Source organism: Puntigrus tetrazona, chromosome 7, assembly GCF_018831695.1.
Source record: "Puntigrus tetrazona isolate hp1 chromosome 7, ASM1883169v1, whole genome shotgun sequence".
In the NCBI taxonomy this organism is placed as follows: domain Eukaryota; kingdom Metazoa; phylum Chordata; class Actinopteri; order Cypriniformes; family Cyprinidae; genus Puntigrus; species Puntigrus tetrazona.
The window spans coordinates 19,108,532-19,132,012 of record NC_056705.1 but is presented as its reverse complement, the minus strand read 5'-3'; the positions used below and the strand labels follow the sequence as shown (position 1 = coordinate 19,132,012).

The window sequence follows — 23,481 nt, the reverse complement described above, 5'->3', positions numbered from 1 at the left end:
GGTTATTATTAAAATGTGTGTGTGTGTGTGTGTGTGTGTGTGTGTGTGTGTGTGTGTGTGTGTGTGTGTGTGTGTGTGTGTGTGTGGAAAAAAAAACAAAAAACATAAAACAATGATCTTAATGATCCAGATTTAGCTATATTGTATTTATTGCTTGTGTATCAGATACTAATAAAGATAGAACACAGCATTTATTAATCTAGGATGTATTTCTTTCTGTACAGTATATACATTTGTAACATACAAAGTTGCATTAAGTAACAATAATGTTTTATGGATGAACATGAATTAACAATGATAGCACTGTATGTACATGTATAAATTATTACATTAAACTAGGTTAATAAATGCTGTAAAATACTGTTCTCTTAGTTTAGTTTATATGTTTAGAAAAAGTTCAACAAATTGCCTCGCCATGCAACTGAACTGAAATGAACTAAATAAAGTTTTGTTACTCTCTTTATTTCGAATGACTCATTCATTTACTTGACTGAATGTCATACGTTGAAATTCTGACATTCTGACAAAATGTGTCATTACTTTGAATAAATATGTTAATTACTTTCCGCAAGGTTAGGCTAGCTTTCACTGCCAGATGGATTAAGACTTTGTTAATGGGTTGCACTGACAGAGAATATTCTTGCTGGTTTGTTTAAAATATGAAAACAAAAAGGATTCACCTAAATAAATGTTCACTTTCATTCCATAAAATAAAAACAATTTGTAAGCTTAAAAATTCTAGGTGTCTTTAATAAATCAGCTTAGCGACAGCCATTCACTGCAACTCTGTCCTCCACAATAGCATGCACCGCTAATCAAAGATTCATTTAATATCTCTTTAATATTCTCCACAGAGAAGGAAAGCTTTGCAAATAGTCCATTGCAAATAGGTCTTTTTAATTAACAGCATACTATAGTGACGACACATTAAAAACGAGCATGTGTTCTGTTCAGTGTTTTGGCCACAAAATCCTTCTTCTGTCACTGAGGTGACTGCTAAACATTTCCAAGGTGTCATCGTGACTGAGTATGTGCAGTCATGCAGTATTGTGTTTCCTGTGCTATATTAACCTCTCACGTTCATTTGTCTTAAACTGTCAAGCTAGGAAGCTCTGATACTTGCCTTATGTTTCAAACGTATTTCAGATTAATGTTTTTCGTCTAATTTGGGCTTTCCTGTGAACGTCCCACAGCACTTTGCGTCTCTGTGTGGTCTACGTCTGGTTTCTGTGTCGGTCTCTCGCTCAGCTCTGTCCCCATGTCACTCTGACAGTAGCATTGCTGGCTAATTGGTATACTTGGTGGTTTGCCCTATTATGGTTAGCCTCGAAAACCCCAAAGTTTTCATGCATTTCCTTTTTCCTTTTTTTTTTTACGAGCCACTTAAAGCAAGCCCTTTCAGAGGTGGTTAAAATAAGACTTTGTGGTTTGCCTCACTAGATAAATGACTATGGAAAGAAAGCGAGGCCTGGCTGATATTACCTCAAGGATATTCAATATCCAGCAATCAACACAGAGGACAGCACACAACGGCCTTTGGTCAACACATGCCAGCTAATGGAACAGCCAGCATTGGCTCACTCAACAAGAAAATAAACAGAGTGAACCAGAAGTTATAAATGGAGAATTATCTGCTTTCGGTGGTTTCCTGCCCACTAAATAGTCACAGCTGCTGGTGATTGGGGTAAAGATACACAGCGGAGTTCAGAACAGCCAGTCAGTCAGATATCTGCAGCCCAGAGATTAAAAAGAGTTTGGGGTTTGCATAAAATTCATTATATTGTTTGGTAATACTGCCAAGGTAATATCCTCTATACAAACACACACAGCCTCTGGCGCAAACTTTGTGCCTACATGTTCTTCGCTATAACTCACACAATTCTGTCATGCAATTTTTTATTCTATGTTTACATTTTGACAGTTATTAAATCAGTATGCACTTATATTAAAATGTAAATCATACATGTGACACTGGATCACAAAACCTGTCTTAAGTTGTGAGAGTATATGTAGCAATAGCCAAAAATGCATTGCATGGATCAAAATGATTGATTTTTGCTTTTATGCCAAAAACCATTAGGATATTAAGTAAGATTCAGATATTTTGCACATTTCCTACTGTAAATATAATAAAACCTAATTTTTGATTAAGTAATATGCATTGCTATTAACTTCATTCGGACAACTTTAAAGGCAATTTTTTTTTGGTAACCTCAGATCCTAGATTTTCAAACATTTGTATCTCTTCCAAATATTGTCCTGTCCTAATATTATATTATAAACATTTTATTTCTGATAACAGACAACAGATATTATAATTCTATGCTCTTTTATTTAAAATGTAAAAATAAATCTAAAATGAATAAGGAATTATGATTTATAGTATGAAAATTGATATTTTGCCATTGATATTGATATTATGCCATTGTGGCATTTCTCAAAAGATCACATTTTTTTCATTTGTTAAAGCTCAAGCTTCTTTCAGATTTTCAAAATGCAAAACCAGTTAAAAAAAAAAAAAAAAATTAAAATAAAAATCAGTAATCAGTTTGATACCGATATATATTGTGTATTCCTACTTGTGTGCTGCAATTAAAAATTTGTTTACATATGGTTTGTTCAAAAGTTAATTTCAGGGCCTCGCAAAGCTTCAAAAATATCCAGTAAATGACGAATGACTGAAAAAGTCATGCTGTATTTGAATATTGCTGTGAACAATGAGAGTCAAAAGGTGGAGAGCCACAGCTCTTCGCTGAATAAGCTACATTGCAGTCATTTTCATAACTGTTGTTCCACACACACACACACACACACACACACACCCACACCCACACCCACACCTACACCTGTTCCCTTTCTCATGCTGACCCACAGCTGTGACAGTTATCCTGATGGAGACTGAGAGTGAATCATTGCACCAATCACTCATGGGACGTGTTCCATTTAACAGGTGAAAGCAGCCTCTGAATAAAGAGACAGGAAACAAGTCAGGCCAACAAAAGCTTCAAAACCTGCTTGTGTACTTTGAAAACATCATGCCGGCTGTACAAACACGCTCTGTGTAATTAGGAGAAACAGAAAGAGGGGAGGGAGGGGATGGGGATATATTTTCTATCACTGCTGAGTCGTAGGCTTTCCTATGAGTAGTGAGCTAAGGGCTAAACAAACACCGCCAAACTGAATCTATCAACGTGCACAAACACAGAGCGTCAGGACCAGCCGCGCGGCGTGCTGGAGCCAATCCAGCCTATAGTCTACCGGAATGCAAATGACCTGATTGCCACCGATCAAATGGTCACTTGAAATAACTCATCTCAAATTAATCCACAGAGCAAGCAATAAAATATGCTAACTCGTCTTTAGCACTTTGCAACGGGGCTGCAGGCCTATTATTAGCCCTTTAACTGCCGCTGTTGTTTTGAAATTTCGTCCACCGCGTTATTCGTCCGCCGCCTCCGAATTCAGTTCCTAAACCCTTCAAATACATGAGAAATTAAACACCCAGCTGGCAGACACAGAAGAGTCAATCAGTCATATTTATCACAATGCTTCAGTGGATGTTTAAGTGGCCAAATGTGTGTGCTGTGCGCTAACACAAACAGGCAGCACAGGGAGATAAGAGGGTATTTAGGCAGTAATTAGCGAGTGTGAGAGTGAAATGGTGCAGCAGACAGCGGCAGCCCTGTGTGATATTTGCTGCTGCTGTGTTTAAAGGCAGCCTGAGTAAACAGTACAGGGAAGGTCAATATTATTACAAGGAGGTCTTGGAACAGTGGGACTATGGAGCAGAGGAAGAACTGACAGCTGTTTCCCTGTTCCTTGATCAAACATGACAGGATGTCAGTTCCTACCTGTCACGAGGAAGGACTTTGAAGATGAATTAGGACGTTTAGCACCTATTACAACCGGAGAAAAAATGAGTGCACACGCAATATGTGTATTTATCATTAATATTTGCATTGCTGACTCTCCTGCATTAAAATACTTTGATGTGGCACATTAATATTTAAGGATGCAAGAGAATTCGCTAAACGTATATAAACATATAAATGATAGAGTAATTCAATTCACCAAAATGATTTTTGTGGTCTGCATATAAAACACGTTTACTGTCCTATGCTGCCCCCTGCCGGTGGTATTCCTAATAACAAAGCCCCTGAATTAAGTTTATGAACTATCAATATTCGCTGTATGGGAGGTTTTCGCCTACTTTAAGTGGCTACGATGGTTTTGGGTTGTTGTTGTTGTTTTTTAAATGGGAATCAGCTGTGATTTATTTCCTACAGTTTACCAACGAACCCTTCACACATTGCGTTGCGCTGGAACAAAACAAACGGATACAAACGCTGCTATGAAAAGATCTCAAGCTCTCTTTTCATCGAGTCTCTTTGAATGTCGGTGTGAGCAGAGCGGTTAAATCTCCACCAACAAGGCTTTCTTAGCGGGGCTCTAAAATATACTGTCAGTTGTGTGCATGTGTGCTTTTGTCAGCCTGCGTGTTTGCGCTTCACAATTTGCTTTGACATTTTTCATCTTCTGCCAACAAAACAGAGAATGCTGAGCAAACAGCATCAGTCAGAATGTGTGCAGAGTAAACCATGTGACAAAAAAAAAAAAAAAAAAAAAAAAAAAAAAAAAAACGAGGGTGGGGGAGGAAGTGGGGGACAAAGAGGAGGACCGGCTCAAAAGCCCGCCAACACCTGTCTCAGTTGTGAAGTTGAAAAGATTCGAGTTACTGGAATGAATCAAAATTGACCGCTCAAGTGTATACTGTACAATACTTTAAAAAATGTGGCTTAATTCTTACATTTTGCTGGGACTTCACAATGTTCTTTCGTGTTGGCTATTAACATTTTCGCGTTTCGGGCTTAGAATATTGACTCTTATTAAAAAGTTTTCTGATAAAACTTTGGCAGATGCCGCGTAATTCGCTATTTAAACCGTGACACGTGCTGTAAGTTGTGACGGGAGAAACGAACCTTTTCGAAGCTCAGAATAAATTCGCTGTTTTTCCACGCGCTGGTGCAGAAGAAAATTCAGCCAAAGGCCGTAACTGTTCTGAAATCACCTGACGTCAATGTTATGATTCACAAAGGTGTCGAAGTTTCACAAAGCAGTGATTCGAACCCGCCCATCATTAATCAGAGGTAGAAGGTTTCTTCATTGCCTTCATTGCCATTGCCTAATGTCGTCTCACTGATAAAAAAAACAAATTCGACACGATAAATGGTAATAATTTAAGGTTTGAGCATGTATTGTAGAGCCTTTTCATTGCAGAGTTATTGTGAAACATTACAGCATCCTCCAGCAGGCTGTAGAGGGCAGTGTAGGGTGAAGTCAGCAAAACCTTTGGTAAACTGTGTATTAATTCAAATTCAAATTCAAATTCAAATTTTATTTGTCACATACACATACATACATGGTACGACATGCAGTGAAATGTTCTTTACAACCGTCCAGCATCAAAATAGAAACAAATTTAAATGTATATATAAATATAAAATATAAGAAATATATATAAAAAAGAAGTGTGCAAAGTAGAATATAAAAAAATAAAATAAAATAGAATATAAATATAAAGTATAAGATATAAAGTGTAATGATATAAAGCTGGTGAGAAAAGCCAGCAATGTGTGATAAACATGAATGGAGTTTGCTTCATTATCAGTGCAACCCTCACCTACACACAGAAACAACTAGAAAGAGGCAACAGAAAAAAATCACAGGTCAATCCTGTATTGTATTCATATACTCAAATAACATGCATTAACATTTGAAGAGTTTAGATGAAAAAGCCTTTAAAACCCATCTTGGTCAAAAACGAGATATATATGATAAGATGTATCTGTTCATCAAGTTCATCAACCTATTAAATAGGTTACACAGTATCTCCCACTATTACTAAGGTGTTGAGATTCGAAAATGCCAAGAACCCTTTTTATTTACTTTTTTTTTCTGGAAAATAAAATCTTTTTCAATATAATTCTTTTATTTTTAACTTTCAAAATTTAAAATAACTTAAAAATAGTCATACTTGTGTTTCTGATTGTGAATTCATAAACACTTAATATTTAGAGAATTAAAACAACCAAAGCATATATTTACACAATAATTTATTCAGATATTTGCACGATTCTGTTCTTTTTTTCTTTCCATGTCTGTGATTTTTTTTTTCTGTAAACTAAAGCAATTATATTTTTTTAATTTAAAGGGGGTACCAGTTTAGCTCAATGCTACTGTACCAATTTATTTATCAATTTCAGACAATAGAAAAACGTTTTTCTTTTAAAAAAGAGAGTGAAGGAACTTGCACATCATTGCACAAAATTAAATGATTACATGAAAAAATGTCCTAATACATATTTTTAATGTACACTGAAATACTGTTTGTACTTGTACTATGTACAGGCACTTACCATGAACCGCCACATCCATATGATTTTTATTTGACTAATCAAATTTTGATATTCAAATTAAGTACTGCTATTTAACATCTCAATTTAACTGCTTTTGCTCCGACTTTTGCTGACTTCGCCATATTTACAGCATCAATATTACCTTCTCCTGGCATCACGCTGTTAAAGGTAACTAGGTCTCACAAAGAAATAAAAAACAGATTAGAAATAAATACTTTATTATGAACAGTCCTGCAATAACAATAAATAGTTTGATTTTTGGTTACATGAACAACATATGACCTGCTGTTATACCTCTTTTACACTGTTTCATACTTTTATATGTTCTACTTTTTGTTGACACCACAGGGGAAAAAAAGTGGTGCAGTTACACAGAAAAGAAATAAGTAGAATATACAACAGTTGTCACTGTGGATTTTGCCAGACTGTGCACACAGGTAAATGTGCATATATTTATTTAACAGTGCTAGTTCATTTGTTGAGGTTGTCAGTACATAAAAGAAATATGACCACGCATGAATGAAATAGTGGGCGTGTTACAGTTGAAACTGTTGTTGTAGGAAACTCAGATTCATTATAGTGAATTGGTTTATCCCAAACGGTCCTTTTATACAGTATGTAGTGTGCTTCATTCTAGTGAAGCAGTTTATTCTAAACAGGAAAGACTGATTCATTAAAGAAACAGGTTCATCCTAAACGGTCTCCTCTCTCTCATTTGTAGCATAGAAAAGTCTGATTCATTCAACTGAATTCATTCCAAATGCATGCTCTAATATATAGCATAGAAAAATTGGACTGACGAAATAATGACCAGTCTGAGTATATGCATAGAAGTGTGATGGTTATGTAAATGTAATAATAATTTAATAATTTAATAAACACTACTTTGGCACAACCTCCCACTAACACCCAGTGACCTTCCAGAGATTCAGTGCCTTTTTTTTTTTTAGCAGAATTCATGCAGTAACACATTCATTACTCTCTGCTATTTCAGGTTGCATAGCTTCGGTACAACCCCTCTTGGGGATTTTTTATAACGTAATACCCAGTAAGAACGTCCTAGATATATTTTCATAATAACCGTTGTAACTGTCTCAAGTAGCATTTAGTGCTTGCATTTCTTTCCTTCAGTTTTTGTTGGGTGTGTTTCTGAGGAGCCGTACAACAGAGGTAGACTATAAAGACATATGATCCCCAGACTGATGCAGACGCAAGCCAGAGCCGATCCAACAGTGTTATTAAACGTGATAGGAGGAGCAGCGACCAGCAGCTGTGGCTGTCTCAGCACCATGTCAGCTTCAATGGCCTTCATCTGGAAGTGTGTCCCAATTATTGCACACACGTGAAACAGTTGATGGCTGTGGCCTGTAGGGGTCAAAAGAGAGCCATTCACAAGACGTCCTCGAAAAAATACCTGTGGTCCTGCTTTACTAACTAGTTCGCACCCGAGTATTCTTAGATGAGTTTGTGAATAATACAAAAATGCAGCACTAGGAATATACACTATAAAATATACAATGATTATTTCATATTTATGTGAGCTGTCTTTAATTACCTATGTAATCAAAGCGCCCAGGTGCCAGTCTCTCAGGTAAGTGTGTTGCAAACAGGAAGCTGGTGAGAAAAGCCAGCAATGTGTGATAAACATGAATGGAGTTTGCTTCATTATCAGTGCAACCCTCACCTACACACAGAAACAACTAGAAAGAGGCAACAGAAAAAAAATCACAGGTCAATCCTGTATTGTATTCATATACTCAAATAACATGCATTAACATTTGAAGAGTTTAGATGAAAAAGCCTTTAAAACCCATCTTGGTCAAAAACGAGATATATATGATAAGATGTATCTGTTCATCAAGTACTTTTACTTTGCTAAATGCCAGCCTCAATCTATTAAAAAGTACCAGTACTTATACAGAAACCTAAAATAAGCCAGAAAGAAATGTTAATTTAAAACAAAAAGTCAGACATACTTAGAGGCTTTTGCATCTGAACAATGATTTTAACAATGCAATAAAGTGTTTTTTTCAAGAAATGTGGCACTGGTAATAAACAATTACGTTATGATAAATAGATAAAACACTAATTCCCAATACAAATCATACCAGCTTCATTGGATATTAGTTTTTTAACTGGATTGATCTTTGACTGAACAGCTCGGGTATTTGTGTTGAATGTACAGTATGCTGAAACTTACCCTGTAGAAGAGAGGAATGTTGTCAAACAGGTAAGGGTAGGCAAAGGCAAGAATTCGCAACACTTTACTCAGCCGTGGGCTCTGTCTCTCCAGGTATCTGACAGGGAGAGAGAGAGAGAGAGAGAGACATTGTTATGTTCATTAATGATAACATCGGTTTCAGTGCCAGTGGTGGGGTTATGTAATTGTTAGTAGCAGTTAAGAGAGGTTGATTGTTCATAATCCCAAAACACATCACCACATCATTAACAAAATTAGTGGAAGTGTTTTGTGTTATAGCATTTTAATGGGTTAAAAGGCAGATAAAGAAAACATATTAGTGAGCGCTAGAGGATTCACGCGCGCACACGCACACACACACACACACACGCACACACGTTTAAACAGTTACCTTTCATCGGTGTCATGGTTATAGTGAAGGAATGGTATGCCAAGCCTTAACAAAAAATTGTAAAATTAAAATAATATTAACCTATAAAACTGCCATGTCACGTTTATATAACAAACCTTGTATTAAAGACACACTATTGTAGCACAGATTGAATTTACAGCATGTCTTTATTTAAAATGTGGCATACACCATTTACTTTCCTGATGCGTCAGTGTTGAGGAGTTAATGGGAATGCCATACTACATTTTTCAGTATAAGGTATTTTAAGAGTAGTTTACTTTTTCCAATAACACTCGTCCAATGAGCAGTGATGGAGCAAATGTTATATTGCTAATATATGATAAAAGGAGTAGTATAACACTCTCCGGTAAATGGTCATCTAGTGATTCAGTTCATCCCAAATGGTCCTCTCTCTCAATATGTATGCATACTTCGCCATTTTACAGTATACAGAACATAGTATTTAAAGAGAGTAGTACAGAATTCGCAGCTAATTCGCAATAATTGTAAAACAGTAGGCAAAAAAAGAATAATTATAAATTAATGATAATTACAGCTTTTTAAAGTTTGTCTGTTGGATGCTTATTATCCCGTGAGGCCATGGCAGAGGACACGTGAATGGTACGTCCAGATTACATACTACACACATTCATACTGTATAGAACATACGGTTTTAAAGCAAGCACTTATTCAAACAAAGTACCTGCTGAGGTGCAATTTCAGATCGCCAGCATTAAAAAGCGAAGCATTGTAATTAATGCAGTGCTCCAGACAAATTATGTAAATTAACAGATCGAAAGAAAGGTTTCAGAATGAGTGGTCAGAATATAGCTACTGTTTTCGATGTATGTCAATTATGTAAACAAGGGTGTTTTTGACATATTTAGTATAGATTTGCCTGTTTGAGTTTGATATTTTCACCCAAATTTATCTTGTTCCCCATACTCACTCATCAGAGCTACATAACCAACATACCGGGGACCTGCATCTGTGTTATCAGTACGGCGGTGTGTTAGCAAGGAGGATCATTACCTGGAGTAGCAGGCCATGCTGGTTGCGAGGATGGTGTTTAGCACAGCTGCAGGAATGTAGTATGCATGAAATGTGCCGTTCACCCATGCGTCAGGAAAAACATATGCAGAGTAGCTGATCGCTGAACCTGCATCAACATCCAATCATTCACATGAATACAGCTTAATGCGGTGTGGAGGATTTGGTAATGACGATAATGGAAGCATGTGTTTTTGTGGCGCAGTAAGTCTATAAGGTTTTCTTGTTTTAAAATGGTTTATTAACGCACAAACACATACACGTTGCAGGTATACCACAGGTGCGATAAGTCTGATTGTACTCATGTACTGTACACATGCTGAATTTATTCATAGCCATATTAAATTAAGATGATCTGTTAAATGTAGTTAGAGATGCACAATATGGCGATATTATACTGATTATTATAATTTAAAATGTGATGTATTTAATTCAATTGAAATGTGATGTACTCAGTACTCTCCAGTCTGACATAATCCTTCAGAAATCATACTAAAATGCTTATTTGCTACTAAGTTAATATTGAACCACAATTATTAGAAATGGTTCTTAATAGTATCAAAGCTGAAAACATTGTATTTTTGTGAAAAGCTTGATTTCTATGTATGTATTTATTTATTTATTTAGATTCTTTAATGAGCAAAAAGTTAATTGAACATCATTTAATATTTTTTATTGTTTTTTTTATTGTTATTGTTTTCAATGCTTTTTCTGGTTACTGTTTCCACAACAACAACAAAAATAATAATAATTACAAAAACAATGAAAAAAATTAATAAAATAAAAATGCTTTTTGAGCACCAAATCACTATTTTAGAATAGTTCCTGAAGGATCATGTGACACTGAAGACTGGCGTAATGACATTTGAAAAATAATTACATTACAAAATGTATTCAAATAGATAACAGTTAAATTGTAATAATGCTGTACAATATTACTGTTTTTACAGGACATTCCAGACATTCCAGGCAACAAGTGTATTTTTATATTTGGATTGGCTTTGCCTTCATCTAAAGCACATTTAAAGTTAATATTTAAAAATCGTTTCATAACACTGTTCATTTTCTTTTTTAAGTCTGAATATAAATATGTATTTTTCATACTCAAGACAAAAATATTGTGATGCCTAAATTGACTTTAGTATTTTGTTTTTGATTTATTTACACAAAACATAGTTTTGATTTTAATTATAAATTTACTAGCTTTGGCCATAAGTTTGAGTAATGATCAACTTACATGTGCTGGACAGAATTGTATTACCTTATCATCCCTAGAAATAACAGAGTATATTGTGACATATCTGCATTTGCATTAATTGCGCAAGAATTCCATTGTGTCTGTTAAATATTGCCGTACAAAACGTTGAACCATGAACTTTGTCTTTATGGCAATATTTCGTATAACAAGCCAAGGAACCGATAGTGTTGAAGTGAAAGCACCTGTGCGTTCCTTTCTTACCGAGGCTGTACAGGCTGAGCGCTCCGTAGTCAAAGAAGTAGCAGATGTGGCGAGCGCGGGTAGACATGGTGCTGAAGGTGTGGGCACAGCTGGAGGCCAGAGGATACACACAGCAGGAGAACAAGAAGACCAGCAGAGGCCATGTGTACGTATCGTACCACGCATCCTCCATCAACAACACTGTCATCAACTTCCAGAGAAAATACCTGACGGAGAAACAGAGAGGGGAGATGATGACACACGGTGATGTTGACACAGCACTGTAACGCTGCAACTCACAACAAACTATTAATACAGTAAAACAATAATTCCATGAAATTTTCTGTTAGCTACATATAGCTACAGAATCAAAACAAACTTGTTTTGCTGTGGAAATCAAAAACAAAACAAAAGATCGGGTAATAATAAATTGTATTCAAATGTTGAACCTGCCCAGACTTGCTCACATAGTTTGTTACTATAGGGATGCATTTGACGGGAGGTCATAGACACAAACAGAAGTGAATGAGCGCACACACACACACACACACACACACACACACACACACAGAGGTTAGTATTATCAGTTTAGGTTTCCATAGGTCTAGTTTAATCTGTACAGAGCACCTGTAAGGCTGGTTTCTATGCTGTACAGTATGTACAGTAAAGATAAGAATGAATACAGATGGAGTTTTTAAAGGAGGTTTCCAAAGGCATCTTACATTACAGGTTCCCACCCAGAGAAGTCATATATTTATTATAAAAACACACAAATTCGCTGGGCTTGCTATTTCTATTGGAATATAACATCTTCTACTTACAAAGAGCATCTTCTGCAAACGTCAGCTTTGCCCCCAAAATATTAGTATGGATTTAGAGTTGCCTTATTAAATCTAGTCTTTATATCCAGATTTTCGAGATATGAAGTTTACAGGTCTGATTTACTTTTGCTTGCTTTAGGGATCAGTGAGTTTAATATAACCAAACATTAACACAGAGTCAGGTTACAGATTCCAAGTTTTGTCCTATTGATTTACTGTCAGTTGACTGTGTATTTAACCATTGTGTGGGATCAGAGGATGTGTTAGCTTTGAGATATGGTGTACTTTAAATAGACGAGTGATGGAAAAAATGTTTTTGCAATGAACTGTAAATTTACATTTACATGTAAACATTTAAAATATCAAACAGCAGTCAATACTGCACTAGTGAGTTATGCTGGAGTAGAACAGTGAGAGATGGTGAAAATGTTATTATATAATATTATTTAAACTATATGTATATATATATATATATATATATATATATATATATATATATATATATATATATATATATATATATACAATAAGCATAATATGCCTATAAATAACTAAAACATATAGCAAACTAACAATAAAAAAATGTGTTTTACATTTTTTAAGTTTTTTACGGATCCTTTTTCTTCTTTTTTTCAACATAAACACTTGATAAAACGCGAATGAACTGAAACACATTGATAACAAAGAGGATTGAAATGAACTCTGTTCACAGACCTCAGATGGAAGTGAAGCAATGACAAAGCGCAGGCTTAGGAATGAGGCTTAGCGACACTTATGATACATAAATAAACAAATAAATAAAAACGTAGAACATAAAAAAAGCCAAATAAACCAATACAATTCAAAAAATCACAGGTGAGCAACTCTCCAACATGTTAATATCTGGAGGACGCTTTGGGGAGAAGCACACTAGGAACACATTAACAGTGATGGCCGATCTTCTGTCATCCTCCAGCTAGGAGCAGCTCAGCTGGGGTTAAAGGAGATTCTTGAGTCAAACTACTGCGACTCTCAGCACACCATGTACACACACACACACACACACAGTCAGTCTAAATACTGTCGGCGAAACACAGGGCCATTGTGCTGTTAAAGTTGTGTGAGTTCGTATACTATCTGTGATCTGTTACTAGATAACAAAATTTATTGTAAAAAGCCATACTGAGAAAGTGGCAAAGGCATATAGATATATATAGAGAGAGAGAAAGGAAGCATGACAGATAGAGAGTGAGAGAGATTGCGCAAATGAACTCGTTTCACTGTACCATGTTGGTAGAAAGTGTGTCCAGACATTGAGGGTCTCATTGGTGAGCTGAAAGAGACTAAACACACAGTCTGTGGCTGAACTACGGGGGTGTCGATATCCAGAGATGATGCTGTCCTCCTGAAATGCCTACCAATGGGAAAAGAGTCATGCAGACAGCTTGTTTAATGAAGGCAGCAAAGCAGTTCTCTCCACAGACAAGCTAGCAAAATAGCGCAAAGCATTAATATGAAAATGTCTGGGTACCTTTAAACAGTTTCGCATCAGGTTGCATAGTTATAAGAGGGTAAAGAAAAAATCAAGTGATTCTTGACTTGACCTACCATCAGCCTTTCTGTACCAAGAGCACCTTTAACTACTACAGCTAGTTTAGTATTTGTTCATTGTGGTAGTTTTGTGTTTGTTAAATGGACAAACTTACTTTAGGCACTTGGTGGACATTGAAGACACGCTGAAGCTTGATAAGGCTGAACATGTTCCCAGATGAACGGCCCTCAGTGCTCGACTCCAGACATACATCAACACAGCGGCAGGTGCAGAGAGACAAATGTACATACAGACACTCTTCCCACTCCACCTCATCTGAGACTGACTCGCTTAGCCCTGCCCTTTTCATCACACCTACAGACATCAGCCTCTATGATAAACACACACACACACCCCGACACACACCGGCTAGGTGAGAACGCTCGAGCCATTCGTGAGCACATTGTTTCATAGGTCAGAGTTTCAGTCCAAAAATACAAGAGCTGTTGAGTTTCCATATTGAGTGCAATTCAAATGCCTGCAGAGTTTTTCACAAAGTTGTTTTTAACATAGATAATAACGTTTCTAGTGCGTCAGATAAGCATATTAGAATCATGTCTGACGGATCACGTGACAACACTGAAGATTGTTCCGTTTTGGAATAAATTACATTTTACAACACACTGAAACAGATATTGTAATATCAGTAGAAACTGTAATGATATTTCACGATATTGCTGTTTAACTGCATATTCAGCATAGATTGTCTTTTGTTTTTAATTTAACTAAATGAAACAGTCTGACTGATACCAAACATTTGAAGGGTAATGCGACTGTATGTAGCCTAGGTAAAATCAATACAAAGACAAATATTTAAGAATTATGTAAGCAAATGCTGATTGAAAGTATTTAGAAAATCTGATTTCCCTTTTTTAGCTCCTAACGCTCTCTGTAGGTTTAACAGGTTTCTCAGAGAATTTTTAACTCATTGTTCGACTCAAGCAGGTGGGTGTAGTATACATAGCGTATCTGAAACACAGGATTGTCCTATTATATCTATGCAGAAAACTGCTGGGACAGACCCCCACTTGCTCATTCAGGGTTTGGAGTTTCAGGAAGAGCGAAGTTGTGTCATGAATGGAGGGCGTGAAGTGACATATATTTACGTTAACCCATAACATGCTTAAACAGAGCAGTTACCATTCACCTGTCTATATTAATACAATGACAATACAGTAACAACATTTCTATTCAAGGACACGTATCTTAAGCAAACTGTAACCATTAGTAGTGTATTTATTACCTCTCGGCAGAAATGAGATGCGTATTGGGAGGGAAAGCTAAAAGCAAAATGACTAAAGAAAAAAAAAAAAAAATAAAAGGCGTAGATCAGGGGAGAAAGCACACTTCATTAACAGTATCAGTATTGTTATTTCCTTTAGTGTGAATTTTCTGGCACCCTTTAACAATAAAGTCATCACAAGTGTGATTTAGGGAACAGTGATACATAATCTACTAATTATGTGTGATATTATAATAGTTAGAATTATATAATAGGTTTGTAAGATTATTAATAACATTTACTCTGAATACTTTGTATGTCAAACAAATAGGTCAAATAATCAACCTTGTCCTGTAAAAATGCTTTTCTATTGAAAACATATCAGTACGGATACATTGTGAGATCGAAATTACGAATAACCACAAAGCAGTCATTGCGCAATATGTTTAAATATTACAACAGAAGGTAGAATGTAGAGTTGTTGAAGGTGTGGGTGAAGTGGTTTTGAGCGGTTATGTAACAGTAATGCCAATTGTCACCCCATGATGGCAGCATTTTCTAATCTGAAATAATCCACCATCCGGTGCCATGTCAAAATTCATATTCAAGACGTTCAGTTTTCATTTTATTTATGGATTCTTGTGTTAAATGGTTTATTTAAATCCTCTGTGAAGGTCTTTATGAAGGAAACATATAGTCAGACACACTGATGATGAAAATAAATATAGTCGCCTAAAGGGGAAAATGGAAGAAATGTAAAAAATGTGTGTGCGTAAAATGTAAAGTGTACACACACGTACACACACACACACACACACACACAAAACCAAACATATATATAAAATTCCTTTAGCCCCAATTTTAAGCAAAATATATCTGTTTACACCTCAAATCTGTTTCTATATTCGCTAATGAAGGACATCGACTGGGAGGAGCAGAACCAAATGTTTACGCCTATGAAATCAGTAATGCTATTTAATCTCTTTTTTCTCTCTTCTGCAGTTTAATATGATAAGACTGTCTACACCCAGCCTAAATCGGGAGTTTGGTTTGCAAAGGAGTTGCATACGACTTATGATCTAAAAGGCTATTTAAGAAACATATCCAACATAACACTGGCACTTGTCCAGTCTTCCTAGATTAGCCAACAAGGACGTTTGTTTTATCACTGCAGCGTCTCTCTCATTACCTCTCGTTCTCTATTCAGCTCAAACACTCTTCATCTGCTTCATTAAGTGTGTGTTTGTGTGTGCATCGTCTGGAGGGCAAACATGAGAGGATGTGTGTGGGAGTAAGCAAGGCTATGTGTGTGTGTGTGTGTGTGTGTGGCCTTGCTTACTGCATAATTAAGCATCAGCAGCAGCGGTGTGGAGGGCAGATGCAGACAGAATCAAACAGTGCTGCGGAGGGCACGGCCCACATGACCCCCCAGACTGCTACAATATGCTAGCGTCAACTCCTGCCTCCACATCTGTCTGTCTCTGATATCTTTGTCGCTTCGGTCGCAGTGATATTACCAAGGGTAAAATATATCAGAACATCTCAGGGTGTGCCGGATGAGAAGAGTCTGAACTCTGCATAGCTGAGGTATTAGGTCATAAATGGGAATTGACACAAGTAAGTGTGTGTGTGTGTGTGTGTGTGTGTGTGTGTGTGTGTGTGTGTGTGTGTGTGTGTGTGTACCTCTAAGACACAAAAGCCACATCACTCATTGTGTCCTGTTACAATGCCAAACCAAGCAGACAACTGAAACGCCTGCTGCAGACATCAGGGAGGCAGACATGAGTTGAATGTAATGAAACACTCAAGAATAAACTGATATTTGACAGTTCGGTGTTAGTCTGGGAATTGTTTTGCTGTGCACTGCAGGTATGTGTGAGCAAGTCAATCTCCGAACAAGTGAAAGACATTTCAAGGCAAGATACCACAGGTGAGTAGAGGGGGAAATTGTAACTAATAGATATCAGCATATATCCCCAGTTGACTAACCACAGAACATGAAAACAGTTGATTTGTATTATAAAACGTCGCTTAAATACGCAAATGATGCCATATCTGATTAAGTATGCACTTATTTGCTTACAATTACAGGGCAGAATTCTTTGTTTAAAAATTATTTCGTTTTTATGACATTTTTTAAAGAGGGGATTTTGGATGTATTTTCTATCACGCCATTTAAATAAATAATTGTGAACAGTCGTGGGAAAAAAAAATCACCATGTTAACCAAGTTAAATGAAGCGAAACATACATGAACAGTCTCTCTCAGGAAACTGAAAAGGTTGGTATAAGTGATATTAAAGTGGGCATCAGTGGTTTTGCCTGTAATGTCTTGCTTAAAAAAAATAAAGTATGAAAGAGAAAGAATATGGATCTGCTCATTACTCAAGATTTCCTTTTGAAGGGTTTTGATAAAAAAAAAATCTGCTGCTCCTAATGAGACAGAAAAAAATACAGCATATATAGCAAAATACATGCAAGACAATTGAGTTGCCCTCGGGAGCAGTGTGACCAGTGTAGTTTAAGCAGAAGCATGATTTGAGTCGCACATGGATCGGCACGGATTGGCTCGTCTAATGATCTTATTTGATCATCTCATCTTTGTCTAACGATCTGAGAAAAGGATCAGCTCATCCGGATAATTTGTTCATGAATGGGACTACACTTTTGATCCAATAAAAGCTTGAATCAAAAACATACAAATCGAAAACATAAACTAGACCCATTCATGACCCTTACGGTCCAATCCTTTTAATAAACCATGTTCACCGAATATGCCCAAAATAATTGAAAATAAATAAATATCTGTAAAAGAGAAATCCCAATACAGCCTAAAAGAAAAACTCCTTACGCCTACAGACACCACAAACCACGAGCGTCAGCTGGCTGAGTCTGGGTAAAAACAGTGATAATCTGATCAGACAGTCATTAAAAGATGAGCTCTATGGGGCGCCTTCACCCTACCAGTGCTATGAGCTGAGCAAATGCTGGCTAAAACAACATGCAGACTATTGAGAAAGGCAGACAGGACAGAAGAATGAGAAGGGAGTTTAATGTGCCGGATCAGACCCCAGGCTGCAGCTAGTAATTAAATCGTACTGTCCATATGTGTGACTGAGATAGAGAGAATATCGTGGGGATTATAGTGAACAGGGACATTGGAGATAAATGCTAGCAGACACCTCAGGCAGCGTTCAACACTGGTCATTTCTACTTTAGTGAGGAAGTATAAGCGACTTGACTTAAATGAATCAAAATCGAAACGAGATAAAAGTCTGATACGCTGTTTATGGGTAAAAGAAACACACCGGACACATGCGTGTATAAAACGAAATGCCTTTATTTATACAATTTTAAAAAAGCAATTTAAAGCACAAAGACTTTAATAAACATTTGTCCTGCATAAAAATGATCGCACATTGTGCTTCCATTGCAAAGTCTGTACAACCTCTGGGTGTGCAGCTGTCGCGATCCAGTTCAACCATTTATTGCATACACATGAAATACACCTCACATGTCAATTTATAACCCAAGAATGAAATAAAACCAAAAAAAAGAAGAGCGAAAAAGATCAAACTGTTCTACTCTTTTCTACTGTTTTACATTTCTAAACTGCAGCAGCTTGCAGAGGAAGGCTTTGCACATAGTCCAGACTGGAAACAAAAAAAAAACAAGAAAAAGAGAGAGAGAGAGAGAGATAGAGAGTGAGAGTGAGAGATGAGAATAAATTAATAAAGAAACTATAGTTGTGCTTTAACATTGCTTACTCCAAGGAGTTCTCAAATGCAAACAACGTTTGGTAAACTCAATTCGAAAAGGAGGCTGCTTTGAAACAAGGCTTTCAAGAACAGACATAGTGTTCCAAGTCTCTCTTTTCCCTTTTTGAAAATTGTAGCACTGAGCGCTAACTCTACATCAAGATTTGCACACATCCCCATGGTAGCAGTGATTAATAATATTCCCAGTTCCCTTCTATACCCACTCAATTTTATACAAATCTAGACTGAAGGTGAAAAAAACAAAACGGTATCAAAAGGCATTTCTTCGGGAAGAAGAAGGCATGAAACTACCACCTCAAAGCATTTCTTTAGTCACATCATCTTTCTAAACTAAAAAAAAAAAATAGACAAAAGCTCCATGGTACTCCATAAAGCACAATACAAAAACTAAAGTTTCAGATAAAAATAACCCAAACTTTAAAGACTTTGGTACAGTATAAATTAAAACGTAGCTCTCTGCTTCAATCACGCTAACATCCATGCTAACATGTCTTTTCCTCTTTAAATATAACTGTCTGTCCACTGGCTTACAAGTATGAAATGTGCATAGTATCATATGTGAGATCTGACAAGCAACCTGATTTTCATGGGAAAACGTGGTTTGAAACCAAAATAAAGTTAACACAAAAGCTACGCCTCAGGTCGGCACCCATAGTTTCTAAACTATCTCTGCCAAACAAAACATAAGCTTTCATATCAAACATTCAGAAATGCCACATTTTTCTTCTCTGACATTTATTTAAAAAAAAAAAAATCAATCAAGCCAAAAGCCCACACTGGAATGTGAACATCTGTTTGAAATGGTTCAGAACAGCGGGATGCCAGATAAAGGGATAAAATCTCGGCATCTTTGCGGCTGCGGTTAGGTGAGATTTAGATCGACAGGATTCAGCCAGGTGGAGTTTTCACTGCTGAGGTCAAGCGGCTGACCGCTCTGAAAAACAGACAGAAGTGATGGCCAAAATTTTTTTGAACTCCATCTGCAGTCTCAGACACTTGGCTGCACTAGTCAAGAATGATTTTTGGGATATTAGGAGATGCTTTTGGATAAAAAAAAAAAAAACCCACAAAAACAGATGCTGTAGTCTTACATACAAATCATTTCTCTATTTTAATGAGGAAGTACTGATCATTAGTATCTTCTTAATACATGAAACAGCATATTTTTTGCTTGGTTGTGATCACGAGTCATTGATCTAAATGTGAAAAACATTTTCATTCTTTTGCCTCACATTACTGCAATTGTTGTTGCTTATAAAAATAATGTCAAGAGAAATAATACAGCTGTCCAAAAATAAATTGTAGAAAAGAATCACCTGATCAAAAGAAAATATTGTGGTTTAAGGAAATGGGTTACAGCTACAATAAACTTGTAATAAACTAACAAACTTGAAAATTCCCTTATAAATGATTGACTGCCATTAAGGCATGAGAGTGAATGAGGACAAAAACTGTACTGGTGTCAAAAAATGAAGTCAAAATTCATCACATGGTTGTATAAACGCATCTTCACCAAACACACGCATGCCACACAAGTAAAGTGCATGACTAATCTACATGTAGCTCAACTGAACTGAGGTTTGACGCTCGGCTACACAAAGCATACAGAGTCCCTCAGATTTCTCAAAAGCAGCCTCTGCGCTTGTTATTCGGGACAGCGGTGTCTTTAAAACTACAGCTATGTTTCCTGAAATCTGTTGTAAACATGAAGCAAGTGACCTGCGACCACCTCTCTAAAGCTTTAAGTGCATTATGGAAGGACTGGGCCGCATTAGTGACAACTCAATCTGATTGTGGGATCATGAAATGCAGACCAAAGGCTGGACAGTGGTTGAACAAAAGGCTAGTAAACCTTCAGTGCTCTGTGACAAATAGCAATGCTACACTTGAGGACATTTTCAGCATTTTTTTATCAATAGCGTTCCACTCACAGGCTAAGTGAACTTAAATAACTATTGCAGCTAAAGTTTGTTCTCACGATTTATTTCCGACAACTGGTGACTAATTATCTTTTGAGCTTTACTTTGAAGAAGGTTCTGAAAGCTGCTTTGCCATTCCTCGCCTCGACTGAAGTGAGCCCAAATGTGGCAAATCTCAGCAGACGCGCTTTCTCACTCAAACCTGCAGATCTGGAGCTTTGAATTTTAAATACCTAAGCCCTCCTCTCTTCCTTATCCAGACACATGCTGCAAGCAGCCGTGTTTAGCTTCTAATTAAAACCTCACCACAGACACAAGAAGCACTGCAATTACTGTCTCAAACAGAAAAATCTGAAGTGTTCAGCCGTTCATTCTCCTTGCTAGACACAGTGGCCCTCGTGGTGGCAGTTGGGAAGAGGAAGTTAGAGCCTGAAGAGATCGTAGAGGTGCTCCGCTCTAGTTGTGCTTGGCCCCTCCCTCCTTTCAGGTAGCTCTTCTCCAGCGCTGATGAAGTCCCTGAAGATGGGCGAGTTGTCAATAGTGCCCAGCAACTGGAGCTGGTTGATGTGTGCGTCATATGGTAATCCCAACGGCCAGATTGGGCAGCCCAATAAAGTGGCGCAAGTCATAGATGGTGCCCCGACCCTGTGTCGCATAGGGCAGCATAACTTTAAAGACCCATCCCCTTGCTGTACAGCTGACCCGCGCCCCCATCGGAAGCCACACCGCCGCTTGTGCCAGGTCATACAGGCTCATTTAGGAATAGATGAACCCGTTCAGAACGAAGGAGCTTAGGGATTGTGGGGTACTCATACCAGTCATACTTGTTCATGAACACAGCTTTTGACACCGCAAGCGTTCGGGACGGCAGTTTAAAAGGTCCGTGGCACGCAGGGCAGCTTTAGGTACGCGTCATCTTTTTGTCATTAGATAGGCACGCGCACTAGAGTGGACATGGCCTGGCCCTGTGCCATTGCCGGTCACCAACCCGCCCAGAGCACGTGAAACCCTCCCCAGTTTACGAGTCACCATGATCGCCAACGCCACGCCGTCCTGATTGCGCAAGACCAACCAGTCGCTAGCAGCAAAAAGCCGCCATGTATGCGGCAGTGTGGAGATTGTGATATTGTCTATCAACCGCGGTCGCAGCAATTCAATACCTTTACGACACGCCGTGGCATGGTATTTTGGTGGCCCTGACCGCTTAGTGTTGGAGAGCGCCGATGCCTTGGCGGAGGCTCTGTGAGAAGGTCACGGGTGACCGTGGTCCATGCTGTCCGCGGGGCCAATCCTCGTAGGTGATTTCACGATCCTTAAAAGAAATGAGCTGGAGTGGTGGTGACGTAGCGGATAACAAACGGAGGACCTTTCTCTGTAGTCTCCAAGATGACGGAGACGCATCGTTAGATGCAAACTTCAGGTCAAAAGAGATGATGAAATCTTTAGTTGTTACAAGAGGAAGTGAGACGCCCTGAATTCTGAATGCTTCTAAAACAGTGAATAGAAAAAAACAAAAAAACAAGTTCAGCAAGAACAGAAATTTAGCTTTGGTGCATTAACAAGGTGGTGGAGCAGGTACTAAATTAAAGCAACAAATAAACATATGTAACTATTAAAATGAATATCATAAAATAGCACAGTGTAAACCATTACAAGCAGTATGAAATACTTTTTATGATTAATAACAAAATTTTTTGGACCTCTTACATTTTTGAAAATATTTTAACAATTCATAAAATGACATAAGGGTGAATAATTGGCATTACAATTAATTGTTCATTATAAATAAAAATTGGCTATTCCATTACAATAATATATAGGCTTAATGCAGCTCAGCTACATATATACAGAAAATCTACATTATTAGGGAAGTGTGACTTGTTGAATGTCAACTTGTGTAGCAGATTGGCATGAAATGTGGCGGTTGTTTAACAGACTGCTGCTGCTTCATTCACCACACTTTAGTTTTGTCTATTAGCTACCATCTTCCATATTTCACTTGTACTTCCCATTATCGCCATTTGCTGCACATCACACCAAATAAGCTGAAAAACTGTTACATCAGGTAACGTAAAATCTGTGAAATACTGATTGATATTTTTGGCAAATATTCCCTTCATTGTGATATTAGCAGTAAAAACACGTTGTCTACAGTATTTCCTTTTTGTTGCAGTTCCTCTGTGGTTTCATGTAAAGTTGTTACTTTAGTGTTCAGGATGCTTATAGTTTAATATATATCTTGTTGTGACTCAGTGCTCGTGATCGCCCAGCAGTCGGGCATTACGCCCAGACATTACTTCTAAAAGAATTCATGTCACATTGGACAGCATAAAAACTCATTTCTCCTCTAGAATAAAGCTAAACACACTGCAGTAACAATCGCAAAGCTTAGCAGATCAGTTTTCCAACTCTCAATCAAAGTACTTTTGTATCTCTTACAGAAAATGCATCATTCAACACTTTATCTCCAAAGTCATCTTCTTCACTGTTAGACTCAAATCCTAATTTCATCTGTGCTGTCTTCTGACAAGGTTATGCAGAACAAAAGAAAACCAACTCATACTCAGAGTAGAAAAGGAGGCATGAAAGAGCATGAGAACAAGAACGCTGAGTACTTCGAGCAAGAGAAAACACGTGAGACAGAGTAATATTGACAACATTAAAGCAACACAGAAA

The 23,481-nt window shown here is 37.3% G+C and overlaps 1 protein-coding gene and 1 pseudogene across 2 annotated transcripts; both read right to left on the bottom strand.

Moving 5' to 3' along the window:
- Positions 1–7,114: 7,114 nt before the first annotated feature.
- LOC122348208 (membrane progestin receptor gamma-B) lies at positions 7,115–14,055 on the bottom strand. 2 transcript variants are annotated; one of them, XM_043243493.1, is made up of 8 exons: positions 14,002–14,055; positions 13,582–13,709; positions 11,517–11,722; positions 10,040–10,166; positions 9,008–9,052; positions 8,617–8,713; positions 7,972–8,116; positions 7,115–7,781 (listed from the first exon to the last, which is right to left on the bottom strand). In XM_043243493.1, exons 1-8 carry the CDS (start codon positions 14,053–14,055, stop codon positions 7,522–7,524), a joined length of 1,062 nt encoding a protein of 353 aa, XP_043099428.1. In that variant the 3' UTR covers positions 7,115–7,521. The 2 variants fall into 2 exon arrangements, with proteins under 2 accessions (XP_043099428.1, XP_043099429.1); XM_043243494.1 differs by lacking the exon at positions 9,008–9,052.
- A 7,087-nt stretch (positions 14,056–21,142) lies between these two features.
- Positions 21,143–22,817, bottom strand: LOC122347943 (annotated as a pseudogene).
- Positions 22,818–23,481: the final 664 nt, after the last annotated feature.